General features: G+C 48.7%; 1 protein-coding gene across 1 annotated transcript in view; it reads right to left on the bottom strand.

Annotated features, from left to right (window-relative positions):
- Positions 1 to 1725: 1725 nt before the first annotated feature.
- Positions 1726 to 17823, bottom strand: part of DTD1 (D-aminoacyl-tRNA deacylase 1) — a 109033-nt gene continuing 92935 nt past the window's right edge. The window contains exons 5-6 of the mRNA XM_082645288.1: positions 10392 to 10559; positions 1726 to 2292 (exon numbers count right to left, since the gene is read on the bottom strand). Of these exons, the coding sequence (XP_082501414.1) occupies positions 10407 to 10559 (153 nt within the window). The 3' untranslated portion in view covers positions 1726 to 2292; positions 10392 to 10406. The remainder of the gene's footprint in view (positions 2293 to 10391; positions 10560 to 17823) is intronic.

Below are 17823 nucleotides of genomic sequence, written 5' to 3'. Positions count from 1 at the left end.
GAACTTCGGTGTGTGCAGGGGGTCGTGGAACTCTGATGAAAATAAATAAAAGCTCCCGCCACACGTAAGTAGGCTCAGAACTTCTGCTCCAATGCTCTCAACATCGTCACCCCCTGTTGAATTGTGTTGTTTCATTTATCAAGACAGCATCTGTGTTAATGACACTTACACCCATTGCTCCCAGCTTTGTTTCTAACCCAGCATCTCCTCCACGTCCTTCAGATATTCAGAGTTCTGGTTTTTTCCCCTTGTCTCTCTTTACCTTTTTCAGACCTTTCAGCAAGTTGACCACATGCTGCTACTCACACTCTGACGTGTCTGAGTCCCTCTGAAGTGGGATTCGTGAGCCGGGGTGTGAGCAACGAGGGTCTTGTTTCACCACCATCCACACATTGAGCATGCAGGCTCTTCTCTCTGTGTGGTTCCCTCAACCATCACCCCATGACAGGCTGCATCTGCTCACTGAGCATGAGCTGCTGGTGCTCAAACGCTGTGGCAGGAAAACGTCTGAAAAATCTGTTCAGCAAGTCCACCACCCTACAGCTGAGTTTACAACACTGGAGATTCAAGTAACTTTAGCATGAATCTGAATTCACTCTGTAAAAACCAACATAGACCACGCAAATGGGAGAGCTCCCCGGACCTGAGTGCCTGTGAGCTGGGGGAGCTGACCAGGCTCTGCATCTGGGACGGCATTTCACACCGAGAGGTTTACGCCATCGAGGATTCTACTGGACCATCTGCATCGGGTCAGAATAAGGCAATTTGGCAAACCCCTTTCCAGCTCTATGTTCCAAGTACTCGAATGTACACTGGAGATGTGATTTGAGCTTTTTTCCCCTCATATTTTCTAGCTATGTTCTTATCTGAAGCAGACAACTGGGTCAGGGTAGAGGGACTCAGATCTTATTACAAAGTCGCAGATCAAGTGTCAGCATTGCCACCCTGAACACGCCCCACCTCGTCTGGTCTCAGAAGCTAAGCAGGGTTGGGCCTGGTTAGTACTTATATGGGAGACTGCCTGGGAATAGCTGGTGCTGTAGGCTTTAAAAAAAGTTTCAGCATTACCAAAATGCCAAATAAGGACGTCTCGTCTATAGTTAGACAAGAAGTATTTCAAGAGAGGATAACTATATAAGCATTAGTATATTATAGATATGTTATATAAATGTATATTATGTATGGCAATAGATATATTACTATTGACATCCCATAAAGTCTAAAAATGATCACTATCGTTGTACCACTAGATCAAAACTAACTGAGAAACTCTTTGCTAGAATGTGGTTCTTTCTTCATGTTGCTGTGGGGACTTGGATACACGGACAACCATGCAGTTCCTGGAAAAAGGGCAGCTGTGTGGTCCGACATGGTGAAGCCTCTCCCCCACGTCCCAAAGGTAGATAAATCAGATGTTGAGCCTCATGCACATGGTATCAGTCATCTGGCCTTTCTGAAACAGGATTCCCTTCCCACATACACTCCCCATTCCTGCTGTCTTGTGTCCAAGGAAAAGGGCATCAGCTATACATCACCACAGACAGGCTCTCACCATAGAACCAGGGGCCTGTGTGCACCACTCAGGGAAGACCTCTTGCTAAGAATTATTTGAAAAGAAGTACATACATACAGAGAAGGGTCAGACACATTGTGTCTCTACGGACAAAATCCTTAAAAAGAAACATAGCAGGATTAGCAGGATTTGTTTAAGAATAAAGTAGTCTGTTGAGCTTTGGAGTTTATTTCTGTTTAGAAAAAACAGATAAAATTTACAAGATGCAAAGGTCTCACATAACACATTATCATTGATGACTATTCTCTTTACACCCTAACAGGAGCCCTGGCTTAGCCAGTGATGGGAAAAACACAGACAGCAGGAATGCACTTGGGACCCACCATGGACACGCAGAAATACACCACAGTGTGAAAGGGGGACTTGATGACAAGTGATGTTGGGCCAGCCTGTTCCGAGAGCAAGCTGAGACATCAGAGGGACCAACACAGCCATTCTGAGGGGGACGCTTGGGTGTATTCTTTGCCTGCCCTGTGCATGGGGCGCCTTCCCCACACTGGCAGCACCCCCTCCTCTACTAAATCACAGCAGCAACAGAAAATGGTAACACTACTTTGGTGGGTTCATTTTGTTTTGTTTTTGTATTTGCAGGGCTATTCATGTTCCCAGTTTCTTATTTCCATCTTCCTTTTCAGGATTCAGTTCCAAATCCTTAAAGTAGTAGGTGCCTAGCATCTTTCATGAATTTTTCAGGTCCAGTTCTGCCCAGTGATAATGCACTAAAAAGAACAAAGATAAGACACATTACTCAGAAGAGTCCCAAAATTTGCCTTCAATTCATATTAAAATATATGACCAAGCATAACAAAATAGCTTGAGATATATCCTTTCAGTTCTTACAATGACAAGAGGATGACAGTGTTTCACTTTACTGTGAAAAATCTGCTGTGTTGTCATGTATAAATCCAAATACCTTCTCACCAAAGAGATGCCAATTTATTAGAACTTCACCTAGAGCTCAAAAAGCCACCAACCAAATATCTGGGAATTAAACAACACACTTCTAAATGGACTTTGCATCAAAAAGAAGTCACATGACAAATTAGAAAATATCTTAAGGTGAATGAAAATTGAAATACAACAACCTAAATTTGTGACATTCGCCTACAGCAGTGCTTAGAGGAAAATTCATAGCTTTAAATGAGTACATTAGAAAATAAGAAAGCTTTTAAGTCAATAATCTGAGTTTCCACCTTAAGGAATTAAAAGAATAAAAGCAAAGTAAACCCAAAACAAGCAGGAGGAGGGGAATAACAAGAGCAGGAAGGAATGAAGTTTCAAACAGAAAAACAAAAGAGAAAATAAATGAAAAGGTCAATAAAATTGATACACTTCTTGTCAGACTTACCAAGAAAAAAGAGAAAAAACAAGTTAGGAATATCAGGAATCAAAGAGACAACGTCAATACAGACTTTACACACATTAGAAGAATAAAAAGGGTATACCACAACTTTATGCCCACAAATTAGACATGGATAGGATGGACAAATCCCTTGAAAAAAATACAAAAGTCTCATTTCCACATCCTTTTAACAATGAGGGAGGCAGAGGGGTGGGGAGCCTAAAGAAAGCATAGGGACAGTGTATAAACTAAATGCTTGTTCTTGGAATATCTTTAATACTGCTCAAAGGAGGGCAGGTTCTTCCGTATAAAATGCCCAAGAATCCTGTGTTTCCTTTTGCAATTTTGAACCCACAACAAAAGCCAGCTGGTTGTGCCAAGATTTGTGCGGCAGGCATTTGTCATCCAAGTTTAACTGAATCCCAAACTTCACACAGCAGTTTCTATTCCCTCAGACCTAAACTCTAATTGGATGAACTCCAGTAAACTCAAAAGATTACAGTCATTTGCATGTGGTGATGCCACATCTGTGAACATGCTTCCAGATGTACTCAACACAGGTCACATTCTCAAGAAAGGGTCACGTTATGAGCAGACGCCTCCATGGAATGACCAGCCTTCCATTCTTGAGCCCAGCTTGACACCGAGGCTCACAGGCCCACATGGGAAAGGCTGGTTGGAACTGCATCTTGTCCATGTTCTTCAGGTCTATCTGGACCCACACAAGGAATCAAAATTTCCCCAGGTCTACCCTCGTGCTCTGAACCCCGGCTGCCAAAGTACAACACTACTTCCTAGGAAATATCTGAAAAACCACAAGGGGAATACACAACCTAATTCCTGGAGACTGTAATACTCCCATTTTAAAGTCAAGAAAAGCAACCCACTTGCTCCTGTATTTTAATCAAGATGTTAACCCAAACTTAAGAACCTGGGGCCTCTTAATACCTCTTTCCTCACCTGCAGTACTAGTAACCGCAATCCTGAAATGAGTTCCCACATTCCACCTTTGGGGAACTCTATCTTCCTGGCACAGATTAAAACCTTTGCTTTTGAACTTAAAATGAGCTTTGGGATCCTGCTTGAATACATTATTCTTTTACATTTGCACCAGTTAAATACTCTACATGTTTTAATGAACTGCGGTAGTAAACTTATGCTTCAAATGTTTGCTGTGCAGATGGAGATGGTAAGGTTTACTACAAAAGAATGAACGATCGAGAAGATGTCCATGATAGTCTCTTCTATGACAAAAGCAGGTACCTTTATGCAGACAGTATGTCTCTAACTTTGTAAAATTAGAGAGTCATAGAATCACCTGCTTAGAGAAAATGTTATAAACGCATTAAGAGGTGTCTAATAGCCTGGCACCACCATTTCATGGCCTTATGAAAGAAGCTGCTGGGGTGGTTCTCTTTCACTGCATTCAACCGTTGGGGGCAGCAGGGAATAGACCAGGATCAGGAGCAAGGGATCCCTCCACAGCTTGCTTAAACATGGAGTCTCTCAAAGATGCTGACTTCCAGCTGATCTGTTTCTGGCTTCAGGCCATTCGAACAACCAGAAGACGTGAGTGCTAGTCAGGATACGCACACACCACAGACCGGCTCTCCAAACCACGGTCAAAAGAACCCAATCCAAGTTTTATTTATTTATTTACTTCCAGTCAAAGCTGGGAATCTAATATGAGCTCGTTTACACAGAAAAGGCAGGCTGTTCCACAGAAAAACATGAGTTGCTGGGAATTCGATGTCATCAATGAAGGACTCACGCAGCCCCTGTAGCATGTTAGGAACCCCAGTGAGGCCTCCGCTGAACTGTCAGAGCAGACACTCCTCTGGCGCGTGAGTTGCTGGGAATTCGATGTCATCAATGAAGGACTCACGCAGCCCCTGTAGCATGTTAGGAACCCCAGTGAGGCCTCCGCTGAACTGTCAGAGCAGACACTCCTCTGGCGCGTGAGTGCTGCATGCGGGTCCTGACTTGGCGGTGAGAACATGGGGACAGTGATGCCATTTTTAACTGAGAAAGGAAAGCTTGGTGTGAACTAATAAAGCAAGCAGGAAAAAAACAAAAAAAACAAAAAACCAGCTGATGTCGCCTGATTGTGGAAGGAACAAACTCTGACAGCAGTTAGTTTTTGTTTTTTGGATTAAATTCTACCCCATGTAGAATTTGTAACGTATATTTGTATATATTTAACCATGTCTGTCTTACTGAACTTACAGTGGTTCAGATGACAGTCTCAAACTTTACTTTGATCCCTCTAGGCTGGTGCCGCCCAAGCAAATTTCTGCAGTGACTGGCTGTCCTGTATCAGCTCTGTGCCACACAGCAGCCACCAGCCGTATGTGGCTACTGAGCACTTGAAATGTGGCTACTGTGACTAAGGAAATTAAACTTTATTTCATTTTAATTAATTTACATTTAAATATCCACATACAGGTAGTGCCTATTCTATTAGCACACTCTAGGTTATCACCAAGCTTAGCTCTGCACTTGAGCAATAAACAGAATCAATTATTATGGCCAGATTCTTGCCAATTTATTTCTAATAAATAAGGCAACTGAGGAGCAAGCCTGGGCATGAGGTAAATCCAACCTCCCTGCCAGTAAAGTGACATAATATGCCTGCTCCATACCAGCGAGCAAGCAGAACAACATCCTGTATAACAAAGGCCAGAACAACACTTTAGGCTTGGCAACAGTAATCTCCTCCCAGTAAGATGAGGGAAAACAGGGCAAAAAATAATGCTGGAAGAAATACTGCTTAAAATTCCCCAAATGTACTGAAAGACATACATTTATAGATTCCAGAAGCTCAGAAAACCCAAAGCCATTATCAGAATGAGACTTAGATGTTTAACACAGATGCTGGAATTATCAGACAAGGAAGAATAACTATGATTAATGTGTTAAGGGCTCTACTGGGAAAAGTAGACAACGGGCAAGAACAGATGGGTTATGTAAGCGGAGACATGGAAGCTCCAGAAAGAATCAAAAGGAAATGCAGAGTGCTTTCGACAGGCTCATCAGCCAAGGGAGGAATCAGTGGGCCTGAAGACAGGTCACTACAAACTTCCCAAACCGAACTGCAAAGAGAGGAAGGAATGGAAAAAGGAAGAGACCATCCAAGAACTGGGGCAGTTGCAAAAGGGGTAACATACACACACCAGAAGGAGAAGGCAGAGAGAACAGAGAAGTAACAATGGCCAAGAACGGCCCAAACTTAGTGACAGGAGACACTGAATCACAGAGCCATGAAGCAGAGAACACCAACCAGCAACCACACCTAGGCAAATCCTATGCAAACTGCAAAAAAACAAAGAGAAAGTCTTGAAAGAAGCTGAGGGCGGAGTGGGAGGAGGGGGCACATGGCTGCAGATAACAGAGGACATCTCAGAAGAAACTATGCCAGCAAGGGGAGAGTGGAATAAAATATTTAAAGTGTTCAACCAAAAAAACCACCAAACCAGAATCCTATACCAGCAAAACTATCCCTCAAAAGTGAAGGAGAAACAAAGACTCTCTTTGATCTGCAAGAAATGCTCAAAGAAGTTCTTCAGGCAGAAGGGACGCAATACGGCTCCGAAACTTGGACTGACATAACGAAAGGGACAGCATGAGAGATGAAATTAAGGTAAAATAAGATCTGTTCTTTTTCTTATTCTTAGTTCATCTAAAAAACTACTTATGAAATGATAACAGTAACAATGCATTGGGTTGTGGAGCACATGAAAGTGGCGTGAGTGACACAGGTCACGAGGAACATGAGGGAGGGACTGGGAGATGCTGCCATGAGGTACCTGCACAGGTGAGGAGGCCAGGCTGTTTGCAGGTGGGCTCAGATTTGTTAAAAATGTATACCACAAACTCTGTTATATCCTATAAATGACATAATTGTGAATAACTCATTAACCTCACAATGGAAGGTATCATTTCTCTTTGACTGATATGTCACATAAGATAGATTATTGTTTTCCACTAATTGCATATTCTATCCAGGCATTATTGGGCATCTTAGAATTCCGTAAAAATTTCCCATTATCCCCACATTATTTTTCAAATATTCCAGATCTTAGTAAATATAAACATCATGGATTTTAAAAAGCATAGGCCCATATAACGGTGAATTTGGAGTAAATAATATTTTGTCACTGTGTTCTTTGAAAATCTTATTGTACTTCAATATCATGAAGTAACACCGTAAGTGTTTTGGGGATTTTAGTACTAGCTTATGCCTATGAAAGAAGGAAAAAAAAATGTATACTGCAAACTCTAGGGCAGCCACTGAGAAAAGGCTGTTTAAAGTTAAAAAAAATAAAAACACTACCTCAGAGGCATAGTGGTTTTATACCATGAAATGCACAGGGACTTGAAAAGTGGTATGAATGTTGACACAGGGAAGCAAAGTGAAGCTCTGGGAATAAAAGATCCCACCTTCTACAGGGAAAAAAACAGTGCAAAGTGATGGAATAGCCTTTTACAGAGCGTGCACGCACGCGCGCGCACACACACACACACACACACACACACACCCCTGCTCTAGCTCATCAGGAAGAAACGTGCTTGGCCAGGACACGTCTCACTATACAGACGAAGGTCAAGTTGGAAAAGCAAACAGACGGCAGCTTCCCAAACGCTTTCCTTGCTTGGTTTCGAGGGTTGACATCTGAGGACAGAAACACGGGGTGCTGGCCCGAAGCGCGCCCCTCTCGTGCACACACTCACGACGGCAGTTAAGTCAATACTCAAACGAGTGGATACTGCAGCCTGTGATCACAGGCAGAAACCACACTCTTTTCATGAGAAGTAGCCCTCCTTCCTTTAGCTGTGGTCCAGAATGGGGGGAAAACTGAGCTGCAGCCGCACAGAAAACCGTGAATCCTCCCAGCACGATGAGGAGCCCGAAGGAATGAGACAGAGGACAAAGGAGAAGTTAATTTTAGCAGTTTCACGTCCATTTGGTAAAATAAGAAATGTCTGCAATGTGAGAGAGAGATGGCGGCGCCCTGGGGAGGTCCTCCGAACCAAGGAGGTTTGAGCTCATTTTCAAAGAAACATACACCCAAGATCATGCAGCTTCTCATTCCATTTTATCTCGCCTCTTTTTTCTCCCTCATGCCTCGGAAACTCAAAGCTGCTCCCCTTAGGGCCTGTGAGGCTCCCCAGGGCTCTTTCTGTTTTTAAAGAAAAGTAAATGAAACCTGCAGCAAATGAAAACGGCAGCTCCCCTCACTGGGGGAGCGGCGGGGGAGCTGCTGTTTTTCAGTGGAACAGGGCCAATGCCAAGGTTACCTTCTGTCTGTCACCACGTAATTCAGCTCTTACAGACATCTGACTACTGGGTGGTGGTTTTGGGGGTTGACTGGGATGACAAAGTCCAGCAGAAGGGGCAACAAAAGTCCACGGGCAGCAAAACCCCCAATATATCCGTGGAGTACCAGCTGCCGCTTAGCCTAACCCCTTTAAGGTCTGCAAATCCGGGAGCGTGGCTAAAACCAGGTGCTCTGCTGGGCATGGTGGCTCGTACCCGCCTGCATCTCCCCACGTCGCTGAAGGGATGAGCTTCACTCACTAAGTTCACAGAAGAAAAACCAAGGAAGCAGAAATTACATAACTTACTCACTGTCACACAGAAATTGGTAGGATGCAAATAAGTGCCTGACGAGGTTCTGAATCCCTGCTGGACCCACTTTATTAATTAGCATAATTAGAAAACTAACTTAAAGAGCCGCCCTGTGCACTGTCTTTATGTGGCACGTTTCACCCCCAGATTTTGGATTTCTGGATGGACCGTAAATCAGAAGCACTGGCGGTATTTCTGACAACAAAACTGACCATTGTCAATGATGTGCAAATCCCCATCATCTTGGAGGGGAAGTTCTACGTAACATAAATGCCACATAAAAGGTTACTGTGTTTTCATGAATATTTAACATTATTTATACACCAAATTCCACATTCAGAAGACTCTCCCTAACTTATAACAACTGTTTCAGTTCACGAATAAAAACCAACGGCTTGAGGCCACAGCATCAAGATCCAGAACAAGGTGGGGCTTGTGAACAAGGTGGGGCGACAAATGAGGCCGAGTGTGAAGGGCTCCCCTGTGACTCCGGCTTCACGCTCTCCTGGGTGTGTGACACACGTGAGCCCAGACCCGCAAGCACGGTTGTCACCTCCCCGGAGTTACACTTGGACAGAACATGGTGACTGGGGAAAGTCAACAGGGCCTTACAGGACTGACAATCCCCCACAGCCCTCCATAAAACTATGATTCAGCAACCCCTCCTTTCCAAGATCTCCACCCTGCCCGTCTGCTCTACTAACGTCTGCCGGCCGGTCCGCTGTGGGCTCGGCAATCTCTCTCAGCACCGGCAGCAGACATCCTGGGGACACTCCGCAGGAGACTCCTGGTCCCCACCCCCTTCAGAAGGCACAAGCCATCTCACGAGTGTTCCCTCTCGCCATGTGGCATCTCCAGGGCGAACCCAAGGCCGACTTGATTTGAACCACAGTCCACAAGCCGAAGGCTCCAGACTGCACGCCTGGCCTGGCTCCTTCGGTTTCTGCAACTGCCCTGTCACTGGCCTGTCGCCTCCAGCCTGCTCCCCACGTCTGCTGGGGTCACCTTTCGAAACTCGGGATCTGACTGTGTCACTTGTGCACTTGACAGCTTTCAAAAGGTTCCCCATGATCCCAGGACAAAACCCACATTCCTCCGAGTTGCACACTGGACCCTGTATGGCCCGGGCCCTTCCTCCGCCCCTGCCTTCAGACAAGCTCCCGAAAAGAGCCCCGTGTCCCTTCCCTACCGCCTCTGCCCGAACCCACAACTCCGGCTCCTTCTCTGCTCTCCGCTGGGCCACTCCCTGCCCTCGGTCCCCGTCGCCCCATCTCTACCAGGCCTTCCAGGTCCCACCCTGGACCCCTGGAGCCATGGCCACGTCCCTGTCCACCCGGCCCACAGTCCCGGCACCAGCGCACTGCCCAGTGCTCTGGCGGGACTGTCCCCTCCCTGCTCCTGAGAATGCCGCCACATGATGTGTTCACGGGGAATGAACTTGAGCCGAGGGCCATCGGGCGGCTGGGACAAGCTCCAGAGGCCTGTGACCTCCAGGCAGGGAGGTGGACCCAAGCTACAGGGAACCATGAGGCACTCCCGTCTCGGGAAAGTGAACGGGCAGCGCCGCACGGGGGACATGGAGGCCGCAGGCTGTGAGGGGAGGCCTCCCGCAGCTGCTGAGAGCGCAGAGGCAGGAGCTCGCGTCTGGAACACTCTAGAAGTGCCAGGAGCCGCAGTCGTTGCCTGACATGGGCGCATCTCAACTCTTCTCTCTGCCCTGGAGGCAGATCTCAGGAAACCACAAGGAGCCGCCATAAAACAAGCCCTGCCTCCAAAGCCACCCTGTCGTCTACCCCTGACTGGTGCCCCCGACGTGAGGTGCCGACGCAGCTCCGGGGGGGCCCTACCTGCACCCCGGCCCCCTACGGCTCCCGCTCCGAGGACACGTCTCCCTCGGCCCCGCTGCTGGCGCTGCGGTCTTCCTTGCGAGGAGCGCTTCTTTCCTTGCTTGACTCAGAAGGCCCTTTGGCTCTGGTTTTTTCTTTCCTCTGCTGTTGCTTTTCAAGCTTCGACAGCTGGTTATGAAAAAGAAAAAGAATTATTTTACAAATGTAAACTCGTGCCTGTATGTCCAAAGCACCAATTACTTCACAGGCAGCAACCACTAAAAACGCTTTCTGTCTGATAACATGGGGCATCGCAGCGGCTCCGACATGCCAGATCCCACACCAAGTGTCTGTCAGACACCAGCATCCTTAATACAGACACATCAGACGTATGACGTCCATCAGATTTCCCCACGACTCAGCCTGTCTTGGGGTTTTGGGGAGGGTCCACTAACAGCCTTCTCTGACAGGCTGAGCAGAGCCTGTAAATGAAAAGGCTTTTCGTCTGTTATTTTTTTCTTCGATGTCTCTATAGCTTTTTTCTCACCACTTTGTCTTCCCACTCACTGTTTTCTCCACCAGTTGCTGAAGGTGAGAGAAGGCTGTGAATAAAGTACATCAGGCACATGAGACATCGTCTGGGCCCTCGGTTTGTCCTGAGACTGAAGCCTGACTCGTCCACAGCCCAAACCGTGGGTGCTCCTGGCGGGCTGCGTGGTGGCTACACGGGGACACTGCCACAGGGCACACGTCCCACAGGCCACCCGGGGCCACTGCTTCCCTGGGTGTCTCCCCAGCTTGTTCAGAGACCACAGACCAGAGAGTGGAAAGACGGATCCGCTGACACTCTGCACAACGGTTCGGCCACCCCAGAAAGACCTGCCAAGAAACTCATCCAAGGAGATGGGCCAAGCCATGGTCACGGGATTTTTTTGGACCATAAAGACCATCTGTGACAAAGCTTGACACACGGCAACACCCAGGTTCATGGGCCTCCCAGGTCAAGTCTGCAAACATTTTCCCATTCACGTGGAAAGGGGGAAACAGGGAGGGGCCAGCTGTTCCCTGCTGATCTCTGCCCCGTAAAGACGCAAAGAAAAGTTACTGTAACCAACCTGCCAGATCATCGCTTTATTATTCTCAGACTCTGAATTAAACCTTTAGGTAGATCAACAATCAGCATCTCTCAATGTGGTCCAGAAAACCAAGTTTATTAATGGTGGACTTATGATATTATGTCCCCCACCTCCCAACCCCAGGTGCCTGAACAGCTGTAGTAAACAACTGGCTTGGTTAACAAGCTAATTCAATTTTTTGAATGAAGGCTTCACTTCCCCTTTGACCCAGGACTCCCTTCCCAGAAAGCTCACCTGGATAAATTCCCTCTCGTGTTGCAGGAAAGGCTCCTCTGAACGTGCACCGTGCTATTGCTTGTATTTAGCAAGAACCTAGAAACAACCTGAGAGTCCACTGTAGGAGGACAGGTAACTAGAATGTGGCACAGTCCCACAGAGCGATATCTAGAGCAGATGGACATGTATCAAAACAGATACGTCTCTAGGGCTTCCCTAGTGGCGCAGTGGTTGAGAGTCCGCCTGCCAATGCAGGGGACACGGGTTCGTGCCCCGGTCCGGGAGGATCCCACATGCCACGGAGCAGCTGGGCCCATAAGCCATGGCCGCTGAACCTGCGCGTCCGGAGCCTGTGCTCCACAACGGGAGAGGCCACAACAGGGAGAGGCCACAACAGGGAGAGGCCTGCGTACTGGAAAAAAAAAAAAAAAAAAAAAAAAAAAACAAAACAGATACGTCTCTAAACCCACGTTAGACAAACCAATGTAAGCTTCAGAGGCCAGAACAGTAGGATCCCATTTTCACAAAGCACTACGTGCCGCTAACGGGCAAATGGAGGATGGACTGGGAGCATACGAACCAAGTCCAGCTAACTTTGGGAAGAAAGAGAAGAGAATGGGATCATAGTGGGACGAATATACATGGGCTCCAACTGTAACTGTCAGCGTTCACTTCTATGACAACAAAAGCAGCTGACTGCTTTTGTCTGACTGCGGGGCCAGAGATGCTGACTGCTGTCAGACGTGGACTGCTTGCTACTGGCCCTTGGACCACTGACGGTAAGACTCGTGCCGGGATGTAAAGCAGCACACAGCTTCCGTCGCCAACAAAGTCTTGCTGTGAAAAAGTATCACTGCTAAACTGTGCACTTAGTGGCAAAGCTGAGCTCCTCTGGCCATGGCCTGGTAAAAAGAACAGCTCAGGTACAGGCACGGTGAATAGGATGATCTTGAGCAACGACGACAACAGGCTAGCATTTTTTAACTGAGATAAAATTGACAGACAACATTATATTAGTTTCAGGTGTACAATGTAATGATTCGACATTTGTATACACTGCTAAACGAAAAGGTTAGCATTTTAAAGAGCTCTTTGCTATATATTTCCCTCTGCGCTATTATGTTTCCATGAACGATTATTTTTCTCTGTGCTGTTCTACCGCAGATGTGGGAGGAATTTCCTTCATCAAGATGCCAGCCTTCCTTTCTTGTTTCCCTTTTGGTGTTAAGTGCTCTTTCTTCTAAGAAATGATTAGGATGGTAAATGGGGGCCCTTCTGTCTTGCTCTTTTTCTTGCAAAATGATCTTGGATGCACAACATGAATGTACTTAGCTGTACTGAGCTGTACAATTAAAAATGGGTGGGATGGTAAATTTTATGTTATGTGTATTTTGCAACTAAAAAAAAATTTGTATAGTGATATCATTGACATGTAACATTATATTAGTTACAGGTGTACAACATAATGATTCCATAGCTGTACATACTGCAAAATGACCATCACTGTAAGTCTAGTTAGCGTCCATCACCAAAAAAAAATTTTAATGACCTGAGAAAACATGAAGTTGGCAATTCGTGCTGGCCCCCTTCCATTTTTATATTTCATGTCCCTAGTTCACGAAATCCAAACATCTGGGAATCAGTGTTCAGCAGTGAACTGTGATAGTCGCCTTCTGCTGTCAGCAGTTTACATTCACATCAGTGTCTGTATGTGTGTTTACACGTGTGTGTTATATGTGTACATATCTGTAGGTGGATGGATACATCTACGAATGCACATATATAACCGTGAACATGTTCCAAGTTAGACACTGAGAAAGCATGATTTTTATTTCCAAAAGAGGCCTTCTCAGGGCTTCCCTGGTGGCGCAGTGGTTGAGAGTCCGCCTGCCGATGCAGGGGACACGGGTTCGTGCCCCGGTCTGGGAAGGTCCCACCTGCCACGGAGCGGCTGGGCCCGTGGGCCATGGCCGCTGAGCCAGTGCGTCTGGAGCCTGTGCTCCGCAACGGGAGTGGCCACAACAGTGAAAGGCCCACGTACTGCAAAAAAAAAAAAAAAAAAAAGAGGCCTTCTCAGTTTTGTTTCCCCTCTTTAGAGGTAAATATAAAAAAATGTTGACTATCGCCAGTGACACAACCAAACCAAGGCTCCCACACTGCTGAGATTCCATCTCACGCAAAGGCTTGTTTGTGATCCAACCTGTTATTCGCTTTCTACTCTTTAATGCTGCGGAGAAGCCAGATCCTGGCAGGGTGATGGGGAATAATTCCCAACGGAAGCAGGCTTCCCAGAGGCTGCTCAGGGCCCCACAGCACCGTCTGACTCTGCACTGGCCCAGAGGCGCCATCAACGCCGAGCCAAACTGCAGAAACATCAGCGCGACCTTACACCCCAGCTCCATCCCTACCGCCCTGGACGAAGCTTGTGAATCACTGAATCACGAGTGACAATTATCGAAGGGACAGGCATAGCCCAAGTTTCTGTAAACGATGTAATGCTGATTCTCCTTCATTATTTATCTTAAAACAACCCAACCACATATGGCTCCACGCCTCAAAGTAAAAGTTCTCTGAGGGAACATTGTGAACTAACCTAATAAATTTAAGCCTTTTCTCGGAAAACTTGGAATCCAATGCAGCCAAAATGTGGAATTTACATCTTAAGGCAAGAAAGCAATTGGATTTTTTTTTTGAGGAAACAAATGAGAAAGAAAGAAAAATAAGAAAAGAAATTGGTGCTGCACACGGACTCCTGTAGCATGTTCACGGCTTTCAGGTTAACGAGCACACTTACGTCAAGGAGAATAAAAACCGCACAGGCCTGTGAACACAGGACCGAGACACCAAAATGGAGGACTTTTGCTTCTTTGTATGTTTGCTTTTTAATCATCTGAGTGTCCATATTGCAAAGGAGACAGTGTCCAAACCATACAGGCTCTAGCGCCTTGAAGAGAAACCCAAACCTTCCAAAGGCAACTCTAGGCACAAGACACGGCCAAGGGCCAGGTAACCGTCCCAAGGCCAGCCCATGCTTCTCACGGTGGATCTGTGAAGAGGGGGGCCAGAGGAGGGCGGGCTGGAATATCTAGACCCAAACCTCCCTGACTCACGCCTAAATCCACTGAGAAAATAAAGAACTTTCTTTTTAATTAAGATGACCATGCTCTGATTGCCTAATGTACAAATAAACTAGTTGAACAATGCTCTGTCACGGGGGCCTGCAAATGTACTAATGCCGAGGGACCAGGCAGAAGCAAAATGAGTGAAGTAACTATAAGACTTTAGGGCAGGATGGAGACTGCGGCCACACTGCAGAGGACAAGCCCTCCCGCAAGCCCTACCAGGGCATTCACATTTTCTTTTTTTTTTTTTTTTTTGCGGTACGCGGGCCTCTCACTGTTGCGGCCTCTCCTGTTGCGGAGCACAGGCTCCAGACGCGCTCAGCGGCCATGGCTCACGGGCCCAGCCGCTCCGCGGCATGTGGGATCTTCCCGGACCGGGGCACGAACCCGTGTCCCCTGCATCGGCAGGCGGACTCTCAACCACTGCGCCACCAGGGAAGCCCTCACATTTTCTTTTTAAACAAGCATCTGCACAAAGGTATAAAGTCAGTGGGGTAGATAGAGCCCCCCATAGGTACCCCGCTTTGCACCTCCGCCCACCTGATCCCGACTTCTCTGAACAACCCAGTAAAAGTTGTATTCTCATCAGCGTCCCCCAGAGAAGCCACTGTCGGCAGCCTACACTATAGTCATCCTCCAGCTCCCTCCTCTCTCCCTGCTGGCATGAACAGCCTTCTGCTCAGAAATAGCACTGTCTGAGCCCGCTGTCACATGGGCAGGGGACAGCATTCACAGCCACCTGGACCTGAGGGACCGCCAGGGGGCTTCAGAGAAAGGTGTCTCTCCCAAATAAACAAAGGTGCATGGAGACCCGGGGACGGACAAGGACCTCTGGAGCGGTGGCAGCTCTTGGAACGAAGATGGGGTGTCCAGGGGTACAGAGAAGCCTCTGGGGAGGGGTGGAGCCAAGCCGGAGGAATCAGCCATCCTCTTGCGGGGTCGGGGGGTCACTAAGCTCCTCCCTGTTTCAGCCACACTTGGCCAGGTTTGGAGCACGTGCAGCTGAAAGCAAAGCATCTCACCACACACTCATCGAAGTAAAGGAGAAATGGGCCTTCAAAAGGGTGGGGGGCTTGCTCAGGTGTCATGCACAGTGTGCAAAAGGCAGAGATGGGACCAGGCCTCGAGATGCCAAACTCCGTATTCTTTCCAGGGCTTCACGTGGCCCCTCTTCCTTAATCTATGAACTTCATGTCAGAGATATTTATTGAGCACTGGGCTACACGTCATGCCCTGTCCTAGGTGCCAGGGACACAGGGGAGAACCAAGCAGAGCGCTGGCTTCCCGGGGCCGACTGTCCATCACATAAATAACTGGCGACCCCCACTCACGAGCCAGGCTCTGTTCTCAGCCCTCGGCATGCACGAAGGGAGCTAACACCATCCCTACTTTGAAGTGAAGCCAACGGCACCGGCGCCCCCAGCATCCTGCCTGAAGCACTTGTCCTCGCCGGTGGAGAACACGCAGGGACCTCAGCCTACTCCCTTTGCCTAATTAAAGAGAAACCGGCCCTAACCCGGATCCTGCTCCATGGTGGTTCAGCAACAAGCCGCTGTAGGACCTCAACGTGACTGTATGTTTCTACCCTGTGGCTGAAGAATCAGAAGGCTCAAACCTAAGATGAGTGAGCCGGAAACGAGGCTGGAGGAGGAAGCGGGATGGGGAAGCCCCCAAAGCAATGAGGGCCCAGAGGGAGCTCTCCACGGCCCCTGATCCTGACCTAAGGAAAAGCCCTGTCAGTGGGGCCCGTCAGTGGCAGCGCGAGAGGAGGACCAGGGTGAGGGAGACCAGTCTGGCCCAGGCCGGCCACTGATACGGGGCAGCCCTGGAAAGCAGTGAGCATCAGAGCATCATAGCAGGGAACACAGGGCGGCCAGCATGTGGAAGGCTGGCGGGGGGTGGGGGGCAGGCCCCCAAGGTCAGGGAGGGCTGACGGAAGCAGGGCTGAGGGAGGGACAGGAGTCCCTGGAGGCGGGAGGAGAAGGCCTCCCAGGACCAGCACGGGACTCTGTGTTCACGCTTCACCACCAGCCACGCTGCAGGCCCCCTGGGCACAGGTTGATGACACAGAGGTGACTGAACTGGACATCAAGGGCTGCACAAGACAGGCTGAGGAGCGAGGGGCCGAGTGAGGTCAAGGCCACCAGGAGAAGCTGGGGAGGGGGTCGAGTCCTGCCCGGGGCGCAGCACCCACAGTAAGGGGGGCGTCCGGCCGGGAGCGCATGGGGTCAGCGCACTGTGGGGTCACTGTCACCCAGGACTGGGACACAAACGGGATTCTGGCAGGCTGGGGGGCTGGGTGTGGGAGAGCCCTGAGTCTCCATTGATGACCACGGCAGTGGTGATGGGCAGTCCGCAGTGCGCATGAGACACTGGACAAATGAGCACGGGGGCGGGGAGTGACCAGGTGATGGCCTCCGGGGGACGGGAGGCTCCGGCTCGAGCCCCTGTCGGCGGCGTAACTAACGCTCTTCAGCAGCACAAGAGAAGGAAACACGTGGGACCCACAGAGCAGGGCGCCGTGTGGGCGCTCCAGGGGAGGGACCCCTCCCGGGGTAGGGGGCGGACAGCAGACCACTGGAAGGGGAGAAGCGGAGACACTCGGGCTGGTAGTTTGCCCTCTGTGCCTCTACTGCCAGGCCGCCTGCCCTGGGCACCAGAGGACAGGCTCTGAGACATGTGAGTTACTCCTACCTGCCCTGGTCTTTCTCATAGAACAGCGCTGCTGAAGCATCTCCAAAGGCAGATCCCTTCACCCTGTGGGCTGATCCAGTGGTTGATGACATAGAACATTAAATGAAGGAGCACCTCCAGGCTGCCGTGGACACCACAAGCTCCCAGGACGCGCTCTGCGTATAGTCAGACTCTGGGCGTCCCCAAGATTCCACGTGTGCAGGGGAAGCTCAGCCAAGGGCTCTGCTCTGCAGCTGGGGACACCAGTCCAGGCTGGAAGGGTTCAAAGGAGCTGGCAGAGAGTTC

This window comes from Mesoplodon mirus (genome assembly GCF_964341445.2).
Source record: "Mesoplodon mirus genome assembly, chromosome: 15".
NCBI lineage: Eukaryota > Metazoa > Chordata > Mammalia > Artiodactyla > Ziphiidae > Mesoplodon > Mesoplodon mirus.
The sequence above is the reverse complement of the archived record's forward strand: the minus strand, read 5'-3'. Positions and strand labels throughout refer to the sequence as shown.